Source organism: Macaca mulatta, chromosome 1 (genome assembly GCF_049350105.2).
Source record: "Macaca mulatta isolate MMU2019108-1 chromosome 1, T2T-MMU8v2.0, whole genome shotgun sequence".
Classification (NCBI taxonomy): Eukaryota; Metazoa; Chordata; class Mammalia; order Primates; family Cercopithecidae; genus Macaca; species Macaca mulatta.
In genome coordinates this window covers 237,994,759-238,014,471 of record NC_133406.1, presented here as the reverse complement: position 1 = coordinate 238,014,471, position 19,713 = coordinate 237,994,759, and the positions used below count along the sequence as shown (strand labels likewise).

Genomic DNA, 19,713 nt, shown 5'->3' with positions numbered 1-19,713 from the left:
ACCCTGGTACCCCCATTCAGCTCTTGGCCCCACAACAGGTGGTCACTGCTGGGCAGTTGAGTCTTGCCCCTGCCTGTGCAGCCCAGGCGGCAGACAAGGACCTGTGAAGAATTCCATGGACACATAGATACCCCTTCCCCACACAGCCCCTCTCCTCCCCTCTCCTCCATTACCCTCGATGCAAATTCCAGCCACAAAGCAGGCTGGGATGCCAATCTCTGTCCCCACAGCTCAGAAATCCACTGCCGCCCTCCATGGGCAGCAGCAGAAATGTCTCCCCAGGCAGGGAACCGGGGTGCATGGTGCCTGCCTCCTGCGGCCTCCTGTCTCTCAGGGTTGCAGCTCTTTGCTGCCTGTTGTTTGGTGTCTGGAAACATTTGCTCATGGATTATATCCAGTTTATACGGCTGTCAAGAGCCTGGAATGGCACCCCACATCCCCAGGGGAGCGTCTTACAGCCTGGAACAGAACCCCACACCATCAGGGGAGCATTGTACAGGCTGGAATGGCATCCACACCCCCAGGTGAATGTGTGACAGCCTGAAACAGCATTCTCCAACCCCAGGTGAGGCTTTGACAACCTGGAATAGAACCCCACACCCGCAGGTGAACATCGGACAGCCTGGAACGGCACCGCACACTCCCAGGTGAGCATCTGACAGCCTGGAAGGGCATCCCACACGCCCCGGTGAGCATCTGACAGCCTGGAATGGCACCACCACACTTAGGTGAGAATTTGATAGGCTGGATCGACCCTTGAACCTTCAGGTGAGCATCTGACAGGGTGGAACGGTACCCCACACCTCCAGGTAAGCACCTGAAAGCCTGGAACAGCAGATCACATGTTCAGGGGAACATTGTAAGCCTGCAATCCCCAGGTGAGCATCTGACAGCCTGGAACAGCATCCCACATCGCCCAGCGAGAATCTGACAGCCTGGAGCAGCACCAGCACCCCCAGGTGAGCATCTCACAGCCTGGAAGAGCACCCCACCTCAGGTGAGCATTTGACAGCATGGAACAGCAAGCACCCACAGCCCACAGGTGAGCAGCTGACAGCAGGAAAAGCACCCTCCTCCTCGGTGTGCATCAGACAGCCTGGAACGGCATCACCACCCGCAGGTGAGCAGCTGATACCTGGAACGGCACCCCACACTTCCAGGGGAACATCAGACAGCCTGGAACTGCACCCCCACCTTCGTGTGAGCATCTTACAGCCTGAAATGGCATCCATGCCCACGAGTGAGTGTGTAGCAGCCTGAAACAGCATTCTCCAACCTTAGGTGAGCTTGTGACAATCTGGAACAGGACCCCACAACCCCAGGTGAGCATCTCACCATGTAAAACAGCACCCTCCATCCCCGGGGGATCATTTGAGAGCCAAGAATGGCACCCCACACATCCAGGTGAGCATCTGACAGCCTAGAATGGCACCAGCACACTTAGCTGAGAATCTGACAGCCTGGATCAGCACTTCAACCTTCAGGTGAGTGTCCGAGAGCCTGGAACAGCACCCACACCCCCAGGTGAGCACCTGACAGCAGGAAAAGCACCCTCCTGCCTGGTGTGCATCAGACAGCCTGGAACGGCATCACCACCCGCAGGTGAGCAGCTGATACCTGGAATGCACCCCACACTTCCAGGTGAGTATGTGACAGCTTGGACCATCACCCTGCACCCCAGGAGAGGATCTAACAGCCTGGGAAGGCACTCCCACACCCAGGTGAGCATCTGAAACCCTACAGCATCACCCCCCACCAACCTTCAGGTGATTATCTCACAGCCCAGAGCAGCACCTGCCACCCCCAGATGAACATCTCACAGCCGGAAAAACACCAGGTGACCATAAGACAGCCTGGAATGGTACCACCACTTAGGTGAGCCTCTGACGGACTCAAACAACAGCCCACACCTTCAGTGAGCAGCTGAGAACCTCAATCGGCACCTTACACTCAGGTGAGCATCGGAAAGCCTGAAGCGGCACCCCCCCCACCTCTAAGTGAGCATCTGATGGCCTGGAACAGCGCCCACACCCCCAGCTGAGCATCTGACCGCATGGAATGGCATCCTCACCTCCAGGGAGCATCCGACAGCCTGGAACAGTATTCTCCAGCCCCAGGTGAGTGTCTGACAACCTGGAACAGAACCCCACTCTTTCAGGTGAGGATCCAACAGCATAAAACAGCACCCTCCACCCCCAGGTGAGGATCCGACAGCATAAAACAGCACCTTCCACCCCCAGGTGAGCATCTGACAGCCGGAACAGCATCCACAGCCCCAGGTGAGCATCTGGCACCCTGAAAGGGCAGCACACACCCCCAGGTGAGCACCAGACAGCATTGAATGGCTCCCCACACCGCAAAATGAGCCTCTGATGGCCTGGAACAGAACCCCACGTCCCCATGTGAGCATCTGACAGCATGGGACAGCACCCCACACCCCCAGGTGAGTATCTGAATGCCTGGAGCGGCACCCACGCCCCCAGGTGAGCTTCCGTAAACCGGAAACAGCACCCTGCACGCGCAGGGGAGCATCTGACAGCCTGGAACGGCTCCCCTACACCCAGGTGTGCATCTGTCAGCCTGAAACAGCACCCTCCACCACCAGATGAGCATCTGACAACTGGAAACTGCACCACACACCCCAAGGTGGGCATCCGATGGCATGGGACAGCACCCCCACCCACAGGTGATCTGACTGCCTGGAATAGCACTTCCCCTCAGGTGAGCATCTGACAGCCTGAAACAAACCCACCGTGAGCCTCTGACAGCACAAAACAGCACCCCAGAGCCCCAGGTGATCACTGGACAGCCAGGAACAACAATCCACATCCCCAGGTAAGCGTCTGACAGCCTAGAATGGCACCTGCACACTTAGGTGAGAATCTGAAAGCCTGATCGACGTTCGAACCTTCGGGTGAGCGTCTGACAGCCTACAGCAGCAGTGACCGCACCCAGGTGAGGATGCTCCCCTGAGGCTGGGCGTCCCATTCCAGGCTGTCAGATCCTCCCCTGGGGATGGAAGGTGCATTTTAGAGGCTTTTGGATGTTCACATGGGGATGAAGGATGTGTTCCAGGTTATCAGATGCTCACCTGGGAACGCATAGAACAGAACCCCACAACTTCACATAAGAATCTGACAGGTGGGAAAGAGCTCCCTGCCCTCAGGTGAGCACTTGACAGCCTGGAACAGCACCCCACAACTGCAGGTGAGCATCTGACAGCCTGGAACAGCACCCCACAACTGCAGGTGAGCATCTGACAGCCTGGAACAGCACCCCACAACTGCAGGTGAGTACCTGACAGCCTGGAACAGCACCCCACAACTGCAGGTGAGCATCTGACAGCCTGGAACAGTACCCCACAACTGCAGGTGAGCATCTGACAGCCTGGAACAGCACCCCACAACTGCAGGTGAGTACCTGACAGCCTGGAACAGTACCCCACAACTGCAGGTGAGTACCTGACAGCCTGGAACAGCACCCCACAACTGCAGGTGAGCATCTGACAGCCTGGAACAGCACCCCACAACTACAGGTGAGCATCTGACAGCCTGGAACAGCACCCCACAACTGCAGGTGAGCATCTGACAGCCTGGAACAGTACCCCACAACTGCAGGTGAGCACCTGACAGCCTGGAACAGCACCCCACAACTGCAGGTGAGCATCTGACAGCCTGGAACAGCACCCCACAACTGCAGGTGAGCATCTGACAGCCTGGAACAGCACCCCACAATTGCAGGTGAGCATCTGATAGCCTGGAACAGCACCCCACAACTGCAGGTGAGCATCTGACAGCTGGAACAGCACCCCACAACTGCAGGTGAGCATCTGACAGCCTGGAACAGCACCCCACAACTGCAGGTGAGTACCTGACAGCCTGGAACAGCACCCCACAACTGCAGGTGAGCATCTGACAGCCTGGAACAGCACCCCACAACTGCAGGTGAGCATCTGACAGCCTGGGACAGCACCCCACAACTGCAGGTGAGCATCTGACAGCCTGGAACAGCACCCCACAACTGCAGGTGAGCATCTGACAGCCTGGGACAGCACCCCACACTGCAGGTGAGCATCTGATAGCCTGGATAGGCACTCCACACAGCCAGGTGAGCAGCTAAAAGCCTGGAATGGAACCCCCACGTGCAGGTGAGCATCTGACAGCCTGGAACAGCACCCCACAACTGCAGGTGAGTACCTGACAGCCTGGAACAGCACCCCACAACTGCAGGTGAGCATCTGACAGCCTGGAACAGCACCCCACAACTGCAGGTGAGCATCTGACAGCCTGGAACAGCACCCCACAACTGCAGGTGAGCATCTGACAGCCTGGAACAGCACCCCACAATTCCAGGTGAGCATCTGATAGCCTGGAACAGCACCCCACAACTGCAGGTGAGCATCTGACAGCTGGAACAGCACCCCACAACTGCAGGTGAGCATCTGACAGCCTGGAACAGTACCCCACAACTGCAGGTGAGTACCTGACAGCCTGGAACAGCACCCCACAACTGCAGGTGAGTACCTGACAGTCTGGAACAGCACCCCACAACTGCAGGTGAGCATCTGACAGCCTGGAACAGCACCCCACAACTGCAGGTGAGCATCTGACAGCCTGGGACAGCACCCCACAACTGCAGGTGAGCATCTGACAGCCTGGAATAGCACCCCACACTGCAGGTGAGCATCTGATAGCCTGGATAGGCACTCCACACAGCCAGGTGAGCAGCTAAAAGCCTGGAATGGAACCCCCACGTGCAGGTGAGCATCTGACAGCCTGGAACAGCACCCTAAAACTTTGGGTGAGGATCTGATAGCCTGGAAGAGCAGTGCCTACCCACAGTTAGCATCTGACAGCACACAGCAGCACCCCCAATCCCAAGGTGACCATCTGGCAGTGTGAAACAGCACCCCACACCCCCAGATGAGCATCTAAAAGCCTAAAACAAGCCCCTGCCTGAGATGAGCATCTGACAGCCTTGAACTCCAGGCCCACCGCCAGGTGAGCATATGACAGCCTGGGACAGCACCACACAACCCCAGGTAAGATTCCAGCAGCATGGAGCAAGACCACTGCCCCCAGGTGAGCATCTGACAGCCTGGGAAAGCACCCTGCTTCCAGGTGAACATCTGATAGCCTGGAACAGAACCACAGTTCTCTAAGTAAGCATCTGACAGCACAGAACAGCACCCTCACCCCCAGGGGAGCATCTGACAACCTGGAACAGCACCCTCACCCCAAAGTGGGCATCTGGCAGCGTAAAACAGCACCTCTACTGGCAGATGAGCATCTGACAGCCTGGAGCAGCACCCCACACCCCCAGGGGAGCATCTGACAGCTGGGAGCAGCACCTCACACCCCCAGGGGAGCATCTGACAGCCTGGAGCAGCACCCCACACCCCCAGGGGAGCATCTGACAGCCGGGAGCAGCACCTCACACCCCCAGGGGAGCATCTGACAGCTGGGAGCAGCACCTCACACCCCCAGGGGAGCATCTGACAGCCGGGAGCAGCACCTCACACCCCCAGGGGAGCATCTGACAGCCGGGAGCAGCACCCCACACCCCCAGGGGAGCATCCGACAGCTTGGAGCAGCACCCCACACCCCCAGGGGAGCATCTGACAGCTGGGAGCAGCACCCCACACCCCCAGGGGAGCATCCGACAGCGTGGACAAGTCCTGCCTCCAGGTTAGTGTCTGAATTCCTGGAATGTGTGCTGTCCTTTTCCACCAGGTGAGCATCTGACAGCCTGGAGCAGCACCCCACACCCCCGGGGAGCATCTGACAGCCTGGAAGAAGCACCCCGCATGTTCCCCGGGGTGAAACCAAGGCCCAGAGACAGGACAGGGTTGTTGGCCAAGAGGAGGGGCCTGCTGCTGAGCCCCAGCGCTGACTCAGAGCTCACAGCCTCAAGCCTGTGCCATGTCCTCCTCTCAGGGTGAAGAGGCAGAGGGCATGGGGGAGGCGCAGCATCGGCCCACCTCCTGGATGCGCAAGTTCACAGGCATGATGGGGCGAGGGGCTCCTGCTCCTACCATCACTCCCACACGCTAGCCCTCCGACATCCTGGCTGACTTTCCCTGCCTCTGGCCCTGTGGCCCTGGACAGAGCGGGAGGAAGGGACAGGATCCCATGGTACCCCTTGGAGGAGGTTCCAGCACCTACCTGTAGGTAGGTTTCCAAGGATCCCTTATAGCCACATCCAGCTGTTAAATGGGCGTGTCCCTGCCAGCCACAGATGTCTGTCCAGTGCAGGAAAGGGCAGGCAGAGAGCTGGCTCCCAGCCCCGAATGCATGTCTCCCTCCCTGGGACCCAGCCTGGCATGGAAGTCAGGCCTGCCAGTGGGCTTGGGGGAAACTTGGTGCCCTGGGCTGGCAGCCTGCCCTGCAGCAGCAAGCATGGCCTCTGGAGCTGTCGTCCTCCTGGCCTCTAGAGTTGCTTTTCCTTGCTTCCTGGAACTCCAGCCCTTAAGAAAATCAGAACCCTGGGAGGCACATTGCCTCTGTGCTGTGCTTTCACCCAGCGAAGCATCAGGGCAGACAGCCAATTTCAACACTGCTCTTGGCTGGAAAGTGCCCTCGTCTCTGGCAGCCTCCAGCGAGAAAGTACAGGGCCCCGGAGCTGTGGCTGCCTCAGGGCAGGTCTCCCTTGTGACAGCCTCTTGTCATGGGCCTGGGAGTGGAACCCTCCCGCCCCTGCCCTGCATCCTGTTGAGTCGACAGCTCAGGCTGGTACCCAAGACCGTGGCCAGCAGATCACAGGGGATGTCCCTTTTGTCCTGGCTGTTTATAGGCTGGAGGAACCACTGTTCAGCCGCATCTCTCCCGCCCCACCTGCATTCACTCAAGGTTGATGGGAGCACTGTGCGGGGAGACAGGCAGGGGAGGGGCCAGGCAGCACCTGGCACATCCCCAGGGTGCCTCCTCTGATCCCCAGGAGGGGCAGCACCCACCCTCCTCTTTTTCCAATTTGTTTTTATTGTGGTTAAATATACATAACATAACTTTTACTCTCTTAATTATCTTTATGTGTACAGTGTGGTGGCATTAAATACATTCCTCATGTTGTGTGGCCGTCACCACTATCCCTTTCCAGAACTAGCTCATCTTCCCAAACTGAAACTCTGTCCCCGTTAAATCTGCTCCATTCCCCTCCCCCAATCCCAAGCACCCACCATTCTGGTTTCTGTCTCTGTGATTCAATGACTCTAGGAACCTCATATAAGGAAATCACACAGTGTTTGTCCCTTTGTGGTGGCTGCTTATTTCACTGAGCACAATGTCCTCGAGGTTCATCCATGTTGTAGTGTGTACCGGGATTCCCTTCCTTTTTAAGGCTGAATAATTCCCCATTGTATGGATAGAACATGTTTGGCTTATCCACCCATCCATCGGTGGACACTTGGTGCCTTCCACATCCAAGCTCTTGTGAACAATGATGCCATCTATGAACATGGTGTACAAATGTCTCTAAAAGACCCTGCCTCCATTTCTTTTGGATGTAGACCCAGATGTGGAATTGCTTGATCATATGGTAGGTCTATTTTTTTTTTTTTTGGAGCTGGAGTCTTGCTTTGTCACCCAGGCTGGAATACAGTGGTGTGATCTTGGCTCACCGCAACTTCTGCCTCCTGTGTTCAAGCAATTCTCCTGCCTCAGCCTCCCGAGTAGCTGGAACAACAGGCACGCGCCACCACACACCTGGCTAATTTTTGTATTTTTATTAGAGAAGGGGTTTCACTGTGTTAGCCAGGACGGTCTTGATCTCCTGACCTTGTGATCTGCCTGCCTTGGCCTCCCAAAGTGCTGGGATGACAGGTGTGAGCCACCACACCCAGCTGGTAGTTCTGTTTTTAGCTTTTTGGGAAATGGCAATCCTGTTTTCCATAGCTGCTGCACCATTTTACCTTCCCACCAACAGTGCAGAAAGTTCCAGTTTCTTCACATCCTCACCAGTGCTTGTTATTTTCTTTTTAAAAACTTCGTAGTAGCCATCCTGATAGGCGTGAGGCATATCTCGTTGTTTTGATTTGTGCTTCCCTGATGATTGGTGATGTCCAGCATCTTTTCATGTGCTTATTGTCCATTTGTATATCTTTTTCTGGGAAATGTCTGTTTAAGTCCTTTGCTCATTTCTGAATTGGGTTTTTGTCTTTATTATTGTTGAGTTTTAGGACTTCTCTGTGTATTCTGGATATTCCTTATCAGATATATGACTTGCAAATATTGTGGTTTTCTTCCATCCTGTCAGTGGCCTTTTTACTCTGTTATAATAGTGTCCTTTGGTGTACAAAAAAATTAATTTTCATGAAATCCAACTTTATTTTTTCTTTTGCTGCCTGTGCCTTTGGTGTTGTAGCCCAGAAGTCATCGCCAAATCCAATGTTGTGAAGCCTCTGCCTGTGCTTACTTCTAATAATTTTATAGTTTTAGGTCTTTGATCCATTTTGAATTAATTTTTGTATGTGGTGGTAGGAAAGAGTCCAACTTCATTCTTTTGCATAGTTTTCCCTGCAACATTTGTTGAAAAGACTGTCCCTTCCCCATTGAATGGTCTTGGTCAAATCATTTGACCGTATATGGGAGGGTTCATTTCTCGACTCTCTATTCTGTTCCATTGGTCTCTGTGTCTGTTTTTGTGCCAGTACCACACTGTTTTGATCACTGTAGCTTTGTAGTAAGTTTTGAAATCAGAAAGTGTGAGTCCTCCAGCTTGTTGGTTCTTTTTCAGGATTGTTTCGGCTGTTTGGAGTCCCCTGAGATTCCATAGGAATTTTAGAATTTATCTTTTCTACTTCTGTAAAAAGCATTATTGAGATTTTGACAGATATTGCATTGAATCTGTAGATCACTTTGGGTAATACTGACGTCTTACCAACATGAAGTCTTCTAATACATGAACGTGGAATGTGTTTCCTTTGTTTATGTCTTCTTTAATTTATTTCAGCAATGTTTTGTAGTTTTCATTGCACAAATCTTTCACCTCATTGGTTAATTCCTAAGTATTTTATTCTTTTTAATGCTATTGTAGATGGAATTATAGCTGACTCTTGAACATGGGTTAAAACTATGTGGGTCCACTTATATGTGAATTTTTTTCAATAAATACAGTCAGCCTTTCATATTGGTGGGTTCTGAATCCACAGTCAAATGCAGATCAATTCTTGCGATGTGAAACCCGCATATACGGAGGGCCAACTTTTCATATCTAGGGGTTGGAGTTTCCACAGGGCTGACTGTAGGACTTCAGTATGTGAGGATTTCGGTATCTGAGGGTTGTCCTGGAACCAATCCCATGTGGATACCAAGTGGTGACTGTATTTTCTTAATTCCCTTTTTAGATTATTCATTATTAATGTATAAAAAAGGAACTGATTTTTGTGTTGCCTTCATATCCTGCTACTTTGCTGAATTCATTTATTGGTTCTCACAGGTTTTGTGTGTGTGTGTGTGTGTGTGTGTGTGTGTGTAATCTTTAGGGATTTCTACATATAAGATCTGAGAACAGAGATAATTTTATTTCTTTCTTTCAAATTTGGATGCTTGGTAATTTTTTCTTGCCTAATTATTGTGGCTATAACTTCCAGTGCAACGTTGAGTAGAAGTGCAAAAGTGATCATCTTTGCCTTGTTCCTGATCTTAGAGGAAAAGCTTTTCTTTTTCATCATTGAATATGATATTTGCTGTGGGTTTTTCTTATATGGATTTTATATTGAGGCAGTTTCCTTCTCTTTCTAGTTTGTTGAGTGTTCTTATCATAAAAGGGTGTTGAATTTTGTCAAATGCTTTTCTGCATCAGTTGAGATGTTCATTTTTCCCCCTTCATTCTGTTAATGTGGTATATTACATTAATTGACATTTGTATGTTGAACCATTCTTGCATTCTAGCAACAAATCCCACTTGGTTATGTGTGTCATCCTTTTAACAAATTGCTGAATTTGTTTTGTTAGTATTTTGTTGAGGATTTTTGCCTCAATATTCTTACAGGATAATGGTCTGTAGTTTTCCCGTAGTGTCTTTGGCTATGGTATCAGGGTAATGCCGGCCTCATAGACTGAGTGAGGAAGTGTTCCTTCCTCTTTTATTTTTTGGAAAACTTTGAGGATTGGTGTTAGTTCTTTAAATGTTTGGTAGAATTCACCTGAAGCCATCAGGTCCTGGCCTTTTCTTTGTTGGGAGATTTTTGAGTACTGACTCAATCTTTTCACTAGTTATAGGTCTATTCAGATCTTCTGTTTCTTCATGATTTAGTCTTGGTGGGTTTTGTGTTTCTAGGGATTTATCCATTTCATCTAGATTAGCTGATTTATTGGCTTGCAATTGTTCCTATTACTATCTTATAATTCTTTTTATTTCTGTAGAATTGGTAATAATAACCTCATTTTCATTTCTGATTGTCATAATTTGAGTTTTCTCTTTCTTAGTCCACCCGGCAAAAAGTTGGTCAAATTTTATCTTTTCAAGGAACAAACTTTTGTTTTCATTGATTTTCTCTATTCTCGATCCTCTGTTTTGTTGATCTCTGCTGTAATCTCTCTCTCTTTCTTTTTCTTTCTGTTCATGTGTTCTTTTTCTAGTTTCTTAAGTTGTAAAGTTAGATTGTCGATTTGAGATCTTTCTTGTTTTTTACTGGAAGCATTTACAGCTATACATTTCCCCCTCAGCACTGCTTTCCCTGTGTCTCATAATTTGGGGTGTGTGGTTTTCATTTTCACTTGTCTCTAAGCATTGTCTAACTTCTCATGTGATTTCTTCTGTGATCCATTGGTTGTTTAGCCCCCTCCTCCTTTTACAGAGGAGGAAACTGAGGCCTGGGGAGGTGAAATGATTTGGCTGAGGTTGCTTAGCTGGACCCAACTCTTTCAGGCTCCAGGGACAGAGCTTAGGGCAGCAGGCCTGGGCTGAGCACACAGGTCCAGTGTGAGTCCCTCAGAGTCAGACCACACAGAATGCAGTGCAGTTGCAAGCAAAGAATGCTCATAATCAAACAGAACAGAAACCGTCTTCCAGCACACAGGCCTCCCCCAGCCGAACGGGATCTGTCTTCTTGCCATTGCCCCTCTCTCAACTTTTATTTTACATTGGAGCAGTTTCTGCAGAAGAAAGTCTTAAATGCATAGAGACTGAACTTAAAGAGCAAGTAAACGAAGCTCAGATCAGGGTCCAGGGGCTGAATCCCCACACCTGTCTGTGGCAGACATGGCTGACCGAGGCCAGCACTTACTCCCTCTGCGTATGTCCTCCAAAACCCTCTGAACACCGGGGGCCAGGCAGCCCCACCAATGCAGCCGCGGGAACACCTCCTGGCCAACAGCCCCAGAGGGACCCCTGCATGCACTGAGCATTATTTAAGCTGGGGAGGACCCGTAGTACCTCTGAAGGCTTGCACGTCTATCCATGCAGACAGGCTGGGAGGACGAAAGGGCAGGACTCCCAGAAACTGGGTTTGTGGGGACCAGGCTCCCATGAGCCGCAGTACAGGTGGGGATGGGAACATAGGTTTTGATGGGCATCTTGCTGCTCAGGACGGCCTCCTGGCTCCCTCTCTCCTTGGGGTAGAGGCAACTCCCTGGGTCCCCCACCCGTTTGCCCAGGCCCAGGTGGGGAGTGGGGTGGCACCTGCAGCTGGTCTAGGGCCAGGTGCACCAATGCCCGTCCACACAGTGCCTGCACGTTCTCCGGCTCAGCCCGCAGCACTGCGTTGAAGTCGAACATGGCCGTCTTCTTCTGGCCCAGGAACCCATAGCAGCGGGCTCGGGCAAGGAGGGATTCACTTGCCTGGCTTCCTGCAGGAAGATGGCATGGGGTTGGGAGGAGCCTGTGCTGGGTCCCTCCCCCAGTGTCCCTCCTGCCCAGGTCGGGGAGGGCAGAGGGTGCATGAGCTTCAGGGCTCACCACTGGGCACTGAGACACATAGAGACAGTCACGGCGGACCTGGGGGCCTTGGCTTCGGGGCAAGAGGAGCCGTGCCAGGACTGGAGACAGCTGGGGGTCTGCCAAGGGAAGGGGCACTGCAGCTGCCTCTGAGGCCAGGCAAGGGCAGGGGGTCAGGGTCCTGGGGTGGGACCTGGAGTGGCAGCAGCAGGAAGGTGTGAGGCTTGGATATGGGGCAGTCTAGGAGGAGCCCCCTGGATTCTGGGCATAAGAGACCCCTCCCCAAAGAGGTTATCATTATCGTGCCCCTTCTAGGTGTCTGTCTGGTGACGGACATGGGACAACATGCCGGGCCGCTCTGGGCTGCTCTGGGCTGCTCTGGGCTGTGCACGTTCCCACCAACGCGTTCAGGGCATGCTCTCCGTGCCAGGTTCTATCCCAGAATGAGCTCTCCGACTCCCACTTCCAGCCCACATGGGCTACTCTGCCATCCGCCTTTGAGAGAGGAGGGTGAGGGGTGCTCACTAAGTGCATGGCCAGGTTCCACGCGGCAGCCTGATCTAGGTCCAGGCTCTCACACTCCCTGTACCCCGGGAGATCCCTGTGAGTCCTGGGAAACATCCCCTTCCCTCCAGACACTTGGTCCCACCAGAAAACAGCACTGACTCCAAGAAGCAGGCAGCACCCCCGCGCTGGGTGTCCCCGGGTGGGGAGGCCAGGCGTGCACGGGAGGAGCTTCAGTCATTGTTTCTCGGAAGGGCTGAGGGGAGCAGGGACCTTGCCTCCTTGTCATTAACTGGGAAAGGGGCCCTTTTCCCTCAGGGCTGAGGCTTCTGGGACAGCAGCTCAGGCACTAGGCAGGGCACAGCTCAGATCCCAGCTCAGGCCCCAGGTCTCAGAGGCCGGTCTCAGGCCTTGGTGCACCCACCTTGATGGCGAGATGCCCTCAGCGAGTGGCCCCTGCCCTGTCCACCCCGTGGGTGTTCCTGAGGCCCCTGCACCTGGGGAGCACGCGTGTCCCCACTGTCCAACACGGCAAAGGCTCCCCATCCTGTGCCCGGCACAAGACTGGGCCCTGGGAGCAGGTGGGCAGCCCCTACCTGCAGCAAAGATGGCCAGAGAGAGGTAGGCGATGGCCTCCTTGGTGTGGGCCCTGCCGTCGGCCCCGCCTGGCCGTGCCCGCAGGATGGCCAGGGCCCTGGCATGGCAGTGGCCTTGAAGCAGCTGCCGGTCCTCGTGGCAGAAGATGTCCAGGGTGGACTGGAGGCAGGCGGTGTCACCGGACTGGACCAGCTTCTTCACCAACTGCAGGAGTGCCACAGTCACTGCCCACACCCTTGGGACCGATGCCCTGGGGCCCACCCTGTACCGACGCCCCTGGCCATCCCCCACCCCATCCTCACTGCCCCAGGGACCATCTGGTGCCAACACCCCCAGCCCCACCCTTGCTGCCCCAGGGCTCACCCAGTGCCAATGCCCCTGGCAATTCCTCACCCCACCCTCTCTGCCCCAGGGCACACCCAGTGCCGCCACCCTGATCATCCCGTACTCCTGCTCGCTGCCTCCCCCAGCCCCTGGCTGTGTGTCCATAAGCCTGGGGGCTTCTCCCTATCTGAGTACTAGGAGGTTGGCTGTGTGTTGCAGCGTGGCCTTTTGAGCCTTTGGGGGCATTTTGTTTCCCCACAGGTGGGGGTCCCACAGCAGGCAGGGACTGTGTCCCCAGCTTGGTGCAGAGGAGCAGGCAGGGAGGGGAGCTGTGAGCCTGCTCTGGGCTGCAGTCAGAGCCGCGTCTGTCCGTGGCATGGCACTGTTGGGCTGGGGCTCTCAGGGTCCTGAGCCTAGGACTTCTCTGTCCCATGGAGGTGGAGACCCCGCCCCAGTGGGCCCACTGGAGCAAGGAATGGGTGTGCTCCCATAAGCAGAGGAAGGGGCTTTTAGGTCAGGAAGGGTCAACAGGCGCCAGGGAGTCCTTCAGACGACGCAGAGCAAAAGCCCAGCACGGCCAAGTAGGACCAGGTCTCTGAGCGAGGGGAGACCTCCACCCCACAACCTCCCCTCTCCGCAGCTCCATCCGAAGGAGGCCCAATGCTGCCCCCTGCTGGCCGCTGGTGGGCACACGGGTTCCCCAAGCTGAGCAAGAGGATGCAGGTTCAGGGCATCCGAACCTGGGCAGGGCAAGGAGATCAGAACCCAAACCAGGCCCCGGGGGGAAGAAGGCACGACAAGGCCCTCACCCCAGGCCCCAAGGCCTGAATCCCACCAGAGCAGGTGAGGGTCTGCCTTTCCTGGGAGCGGGGGGTCTTGGAGGCAGGAAGGGAGGGCCCCTCTGCTACCCTCCCCAAGGCAGGGTTGCATCCAAGCCTAGTTTATGTGAGAGACTTGGAGAGAAGCTCGGCCTGCAGTCGGTTCCTGGCCCTTCTGCTTCATAACCACAGTGGAAGCAAGTACGACAAAGCAGCTATGCATGCGGGGAATCTGCCGACCCCAGGGACCTGCCCCAGCTGATTTCCATGACGACCCATGGGACCTGGACCCAGATAAGGAGACTGAGCGTCAGACAGGTGAGGGCCTGCAGCAGGTGCAGAGCTGGGGCTGAATGCAGTCGCCCGGTCCAAAGCTCAGACTGCAGGGTCCAGCGCCAAGTCCACAGGAGGCCTATGCCCTCTTCCCAGCTGGGCCCGTTTCCACCTGCCCTCTCTCACCCCCCGGGCCTCCTCACCTGGTTGGCATCATAGAAAAAGCCCCTCCTCAGCTGTAACAGGGCCAGCCGTGCCAGCACAGGGGCTGCCTGGGGCCTCCGGGAGAGGGCCACCAGCAGGGCCTTGTGTGTCTCCTCCAGGCGGCCCAGGCGGTACAGGGCGTCAGCCGCCAGGAGGCAAGAGGCCTCGTCCTCCGAATCCAGCTCCATCAGCAGTGTGGCCAGCTGGTGCACGCCGCGGGCGTCCCTGGGTGGAGATCAGCTCAGAGGGGCCTGCCCCTTTTGACAACCCCTCCACCTGCCCAGGTGATTGGGCAGTGGGGAAATCCCATCTCCTGCACCTGGCCTGGGCAGCTCCCTCTGGAGGGACCCTCATGCCATGCCATCCCCAGAGGCCAAAGGTGCCCTTCCTATCACACGGCCCTCACGCCCTCCCTCACCCTTCCCTCACCCTGTGGGAGGTGGGATTGAGGCGGTATAGACAGACAGTGGCAGGGCTGACCCTGAGCAGACCCTGCCTCAGTTTCCTTTTCCGCAAAAGCACAAACGATTTGGCCTTGCTGGGCTCAGGGGTGTGCGCGCAGGCAGAAGAAGGAAACATGCGGCTGCATGCAGCACGTTCCCGTGTCCATGTGGGAATGTTAATAAGCGCTCACTGGGCAATGGGGCCAGAGCCTCAAATTTCACAACTCCCAGAGAACAAATATAAACGCCATCACATAATGAAAGTTCCTCACCACCAGCAAATCAAAGCCATGCGAATCAAACACCCGGAAGGCAGAGGAACTCTGTGTGTGTGTGTGTGTGTGTGTCTGTGTGTGTGTGGTGTGTGTGTGTGGTGTGTGTGCTGTATGTGTGGTGTGTGTGTGGGGTGTGTGTGTGTGTGGTGTGTTGTATGTGTGGTGTGTATGGTGTGTGTATGGTGTGTTGTGTGTGTGTTGTGTGTGTGTGTTGTATGTGTGGTGTGTGTGTGGTGTGTGTGTGTAGTGTGTTGTATGTGTGGTGTGTATGGTGTGTGTATGGTGTGTTGTGTGTGTGGTGTGTGTTTTGTGTGTGTGTGTGTTGTATGTGTGGTGTGTGTGTGGTGTGTGTGTTATATGTGTGGTGTGTATGGTGTGTGTATGGTGTGTTGTGTGTGTGTTATGTATGTGTTATGTGTTGTGTGTGTGTTGTGTGTGTGTGGTGTGTGTATGGTGTGTTGTGTGTGTGTTATGTATGTGTTGTGTGTTGTGTGTGTGTGTTGTATGTGTGGTGTGTATGGTGTGTGTATGGTGTGTTGTGTGTGTGTTATGTATGTGTTGTGTGTTGTGTGTGTGTGTTGTGTGTGTGTGTGTTGTATGTGTGGTGTGTGTATGGTGTGTTGTGTGTGTTATGTATGTGTTGTGTGTTGTGTGTGTGTGTTGTGTGTGTGTGTTGTATGTGTGGTGTGTGTATGGTGTGTTGTGTGTATGTATGTGTTGTGTGTTGTGTGTGTGTGTTGTGTGTGTGGTGTGTGTACGGTGTGTTGTGTGTGTGTTATGTATGTGCTGTGTGTTGTGTGTGTGTTTGTGTGTGTGTTGTATGTGTGGTGTGTATGGTGTGTGTATGGTGTGTTGTGTGTGTTATGTATGTGCTGTGTGTTGTGTGTGTGTTGTGTGTGTGTGTTGTGTGTGTGTGGTGTGTGTATGGTGTGTTGTGTGTGTTATGTATGTGTTGTGTGTTGTGTGTGTGTTGTGTGTGTGTGTTGTATGTGTGGTGTGTGTATGGTGTGTTGTGTGTGTTATGTATGTGTTGTGTGTTGTGTGTGTGTGTTGTGTGTGTGGTGTGTGTATGGTGTGTTGTGTGTGTGTTATGTATGTGCTGTGTGTTGTGTGTGTGTTGTGTGTGTGTGTGTTGTATGTGTGGTGTGTATGGTGTGTGTATGGTGTGTTGTGTGTGTGTTATGTATGTGTTGTGTGTTGTGTGTGTGCCTTGGGGTGGAGGCTGACATCAATGATGCCCCCCAAGAATGCCCCCCTTCTCAGTGCTTTTAACTTTGCTGAAACCCCTTCCTGCCACCTCCCAGCAATTAGACGAGGGATGTCAAAGCAGCTAGAGATTCACCCACTGGGCTTTGGGCTGGCAAAGAATTTGCAAAATGAGCATCAGGGGTGAGTGGGGGATGGGCGGTGGCCAGACTGTGGTGAGGTGGGGGCAGCTCCTGAAGTCAAGGATCCTACAAGTGGCCGTGCTCCCTGACCCAGGAACTGCATGCCTGTCTCCGTGTTAAGGAGAGAACATTCTGGGTACAGGACATTACCCACGATGGATTCCAGCTAAGAACAAAGGCGCGGTGGCTCACGCCTGGAATCCCAGCACTTTGGGAGGCCCAGGTGGGAGGATCACTTGAGGTCAGGAGTTTGAGACCAGCGTGGCCAACATGGTGAAACCCCATCCTACTAAAAATATAAAAATTAGCCGGGCATGGTGGCGCTCGCCTGTGATCCCAGCTACTTGGTAAGTTGAGGCAGGAGAGTGGCTCGAACCCAGGAGGTGGAGGTTGCAGTGAGCCAAGATCGTGCCATTGCACTCCAGCCTGGACAGCAGAGTGAGACTCCATCTCAAAAACAAACAAACAAACAAACAAAACAAAATAAAACAAACGTAACCCAGGACTGCTGGAAGGAGTAGTGGCAGGGGCGCAGGTCAGGGCGGTGCTGACCGAAACACATTTAGCCACAAAGGGAATTGTCATGACCTATTGAGTAAGAAAATTAGCAAATGAACCGCATGTCCAGCACAGACTCGGTTTGGTGAGCTATTTTATATGCACGAAACGAAAGGCCTGGAAGGAAATGTGAGCCGCGGCTTTTAATTTCCCCTTTCCATTTCGGGACTGCCGCCCCTACTATGGAAGCAGCGGAGCTAGACCTGCCTCGGGTGCTTTGGGAGGTTACCCGCCACGCTGCCTCCGTTCATTCCTTTGTAAAATAGTAGGAAACACATCCCTGGCTACCTCGAAGGAGACCCACGAGAAGCAGCAGCCCCAGCGCGCCCGGGCGGGTCCTCACCCCTCCTGTGTGCTGGGGCCGCCGGTCTCCGCGGCCTCCCTCCGGCCCTGCGCTCTCGACGGCCCGGCGCGTGGCGATCGCTGCAGCATCCCACGGGCCTCCTCCCGCAGCACGGCCAGCAGCAGCCCCCGCTGGTTCCAGGGCACGTAGGCCTTGGCGGCCAGCAGCGCCTCCTCGGGCCGCAGCCTGCAGGCGGTGACATAGTCCAGCGTGCCCAGGAATGCGCTGCCCGCCAGCACCCGCAGCAGCCCCCGGCCGCACAGCGCGCGCACACAGCCCCCCGGGTGCGGCGCCCCCTGCTCCACCACCGCCTGGAAATCCTCCAGGGCGCGCTGCGAGTCCCCGGCGTGCAGCGCGCAGAAGCCGCGCAGAGCCAGAAGGGGCGCGCGGTCCCCGGCTCGGTCCCCCGCACGGTCCCCGGCAGGGTCCTCAGGGCGCGCGGGCCGCAGCAGGCGCTCGCACATTGCTCGGGCGCGCGCCGCGTCCCCCGCCAGCAGCAGGCACTCGGCGAGGCGGGCTCCCAGCGCGGGTCGCGCCCCGGTAGGTGCCAGACGAAGCAGGACGCGGAGCGCGCGGGTTACCGGGGCCAGCAGCTCGCGGCCCGCGTTCTCGCGGAACTCAGGATGGTTCCGCACGGCTTCCTGGAAGCGGGCGAAGCCCACGTCCGCGACCTCCTGCGCCTGAGCCCGGACACGCTCCTGGTCCCGGGCGGAGAACACGGCCTGGAACTGCCTCCGCGCCCCAGAGGGGCTCTCGCGGAAGGCCTCCTGAAGGTCCCCAAACACGTCCTGGGCCCGGCCGTCCAGGAAGAAGGCCGAGGCCGCGCGGGTGACCAGCAGGGCGGCCCGGCGCTCACCTGCGGAGAGAAACAGAGGCGTGGGTCCTGCCTGGGGGCTGACTACCCGGGGGTGTGCCACTTGCAGGTCCCCACTAGGTCCGGGGCTTGGACCCAGGAACCTGTGAGTCCTCCTGCCCGGGGCATCTCCCTCCAGTCTCCGGGTGGCCCTGGGTATGACACCAGCTGGCAGGAGGCCCGAGGCCCGTGAGTGATGGGTCAGGGAGAGAACCGTGCTGGGCAAGCGGCGAGGGGGCAGCCACCGTGCCTGCCAGCGACACTGTGTTCTCAGGGTGGGTTCAGAGTCACTCCCACCGCTCAGTGCAAACCAAATTCAGTTACGCCTTTCCCCTGCCTGACATTTAAACAATGGGTTTTAGAATTGAGTTTCCCGCCCGGGAATCAGTGCCCCTCCACTCCCAGGGCAGAGCTGAGGCTACAACTCTATGACCTTTGTGGTGGCCATTTATTCCTGGGCACCTTTGTTTCTTGCCTTCATTGGGCCAAGTAAGGACCCAGCGCTTCCCTCTCTGAAGCCGAGCTCTTCCCTTAGGTCTAGGACCGGAGATGCATGCCCTTCCGCTTACTGAGGATGGACCTGGGCATTTATGGAGTCTCCTGCGTCTGTTCCCTGGTCTGCACTATAATGGGTTATAACGATCCATGCTCGCAGGGTGTGAGGATTAAACGGATCTACCTACATCCAGTGCCTGCAAGGGGCCTGGTGCATCGTGTGAGTCAGTGAGGTCAGGGGCGGTACCCTCCCCCCACACCCGCCCCCCGCCCCTGCCCCATGTTACATTTCGTGTCTGAGCAAACGGGAATGCGGCTTTCTAACTGGTAGGGAAGTGTAGCCGCCCCATCCCAAAAAGGGCCCCAGGCAGGGTGCACAGGCCACTGAGAGAGGCGGGGAACACTCCGCGCCAGGCGGGCTTCAGGTCGTGGCCCCACCTTATTTTTACAGGTTATGAAGGTGCTGCAGGGGAGGGACGTTCACAGGGTTCATCCCAGACCTCTGAGCTTCTGCTTCAGTGCTTTTTGCACTGACTCCTTCAGAATTTTCAAACAGCTTTTCCTTATAACCCCATTCAATAGTAACAATAGCAACAATCCGTTGCATTCGAACAGGACTCTGGAGAGGGCAAAATACCACACAGGGTGCAGAAGCAAAGCCCCTGCGGTCCCTGCCCTGCTGCCCTTGTGGTAAGCGCAGAGTCCAGTGCAGAAGTGTCTGGCGCCCTGAGCCTAGCCAGGCAAGCAGCCACAAGGCCACTCTG

General features: G+C 55.1%; 1 protein-coding gene across 1 annotated transcript in view; it reads right to left on the bottom strand.

Annotated features, from left to right (window-relative positions):
* Positions 1-19,713, bottom strand: part of TTC34 (tetratricopeptide repeat domain 34) — a 39,310-nt gene that overhangs the window by 9,747 nt on the left and 9,850 nt on the right. Inside the window, exons 3-6 of the mRNA XM_015136837.3 lie at positions 17,602-18,457; positions 14,594-14,819; positions 12,975-13,179; positions 11,620-11,786 (exon numbers count right to left, since the gene is read on the bottom strand). Of these exons, the coding sequence (XP_014992323.3) occupies positions 11,620-11,786; positions 12,975-13,179; positions 14,594-14,819; positions 17,602-18,457 (1,454 nt within the window). The remainder of the gene's footprint in view (positions 1-11,619; positions 11,787-12,974; positions 13,180-14,593; positions 14,820-17,601; positions 18,458-19,713) is intronic.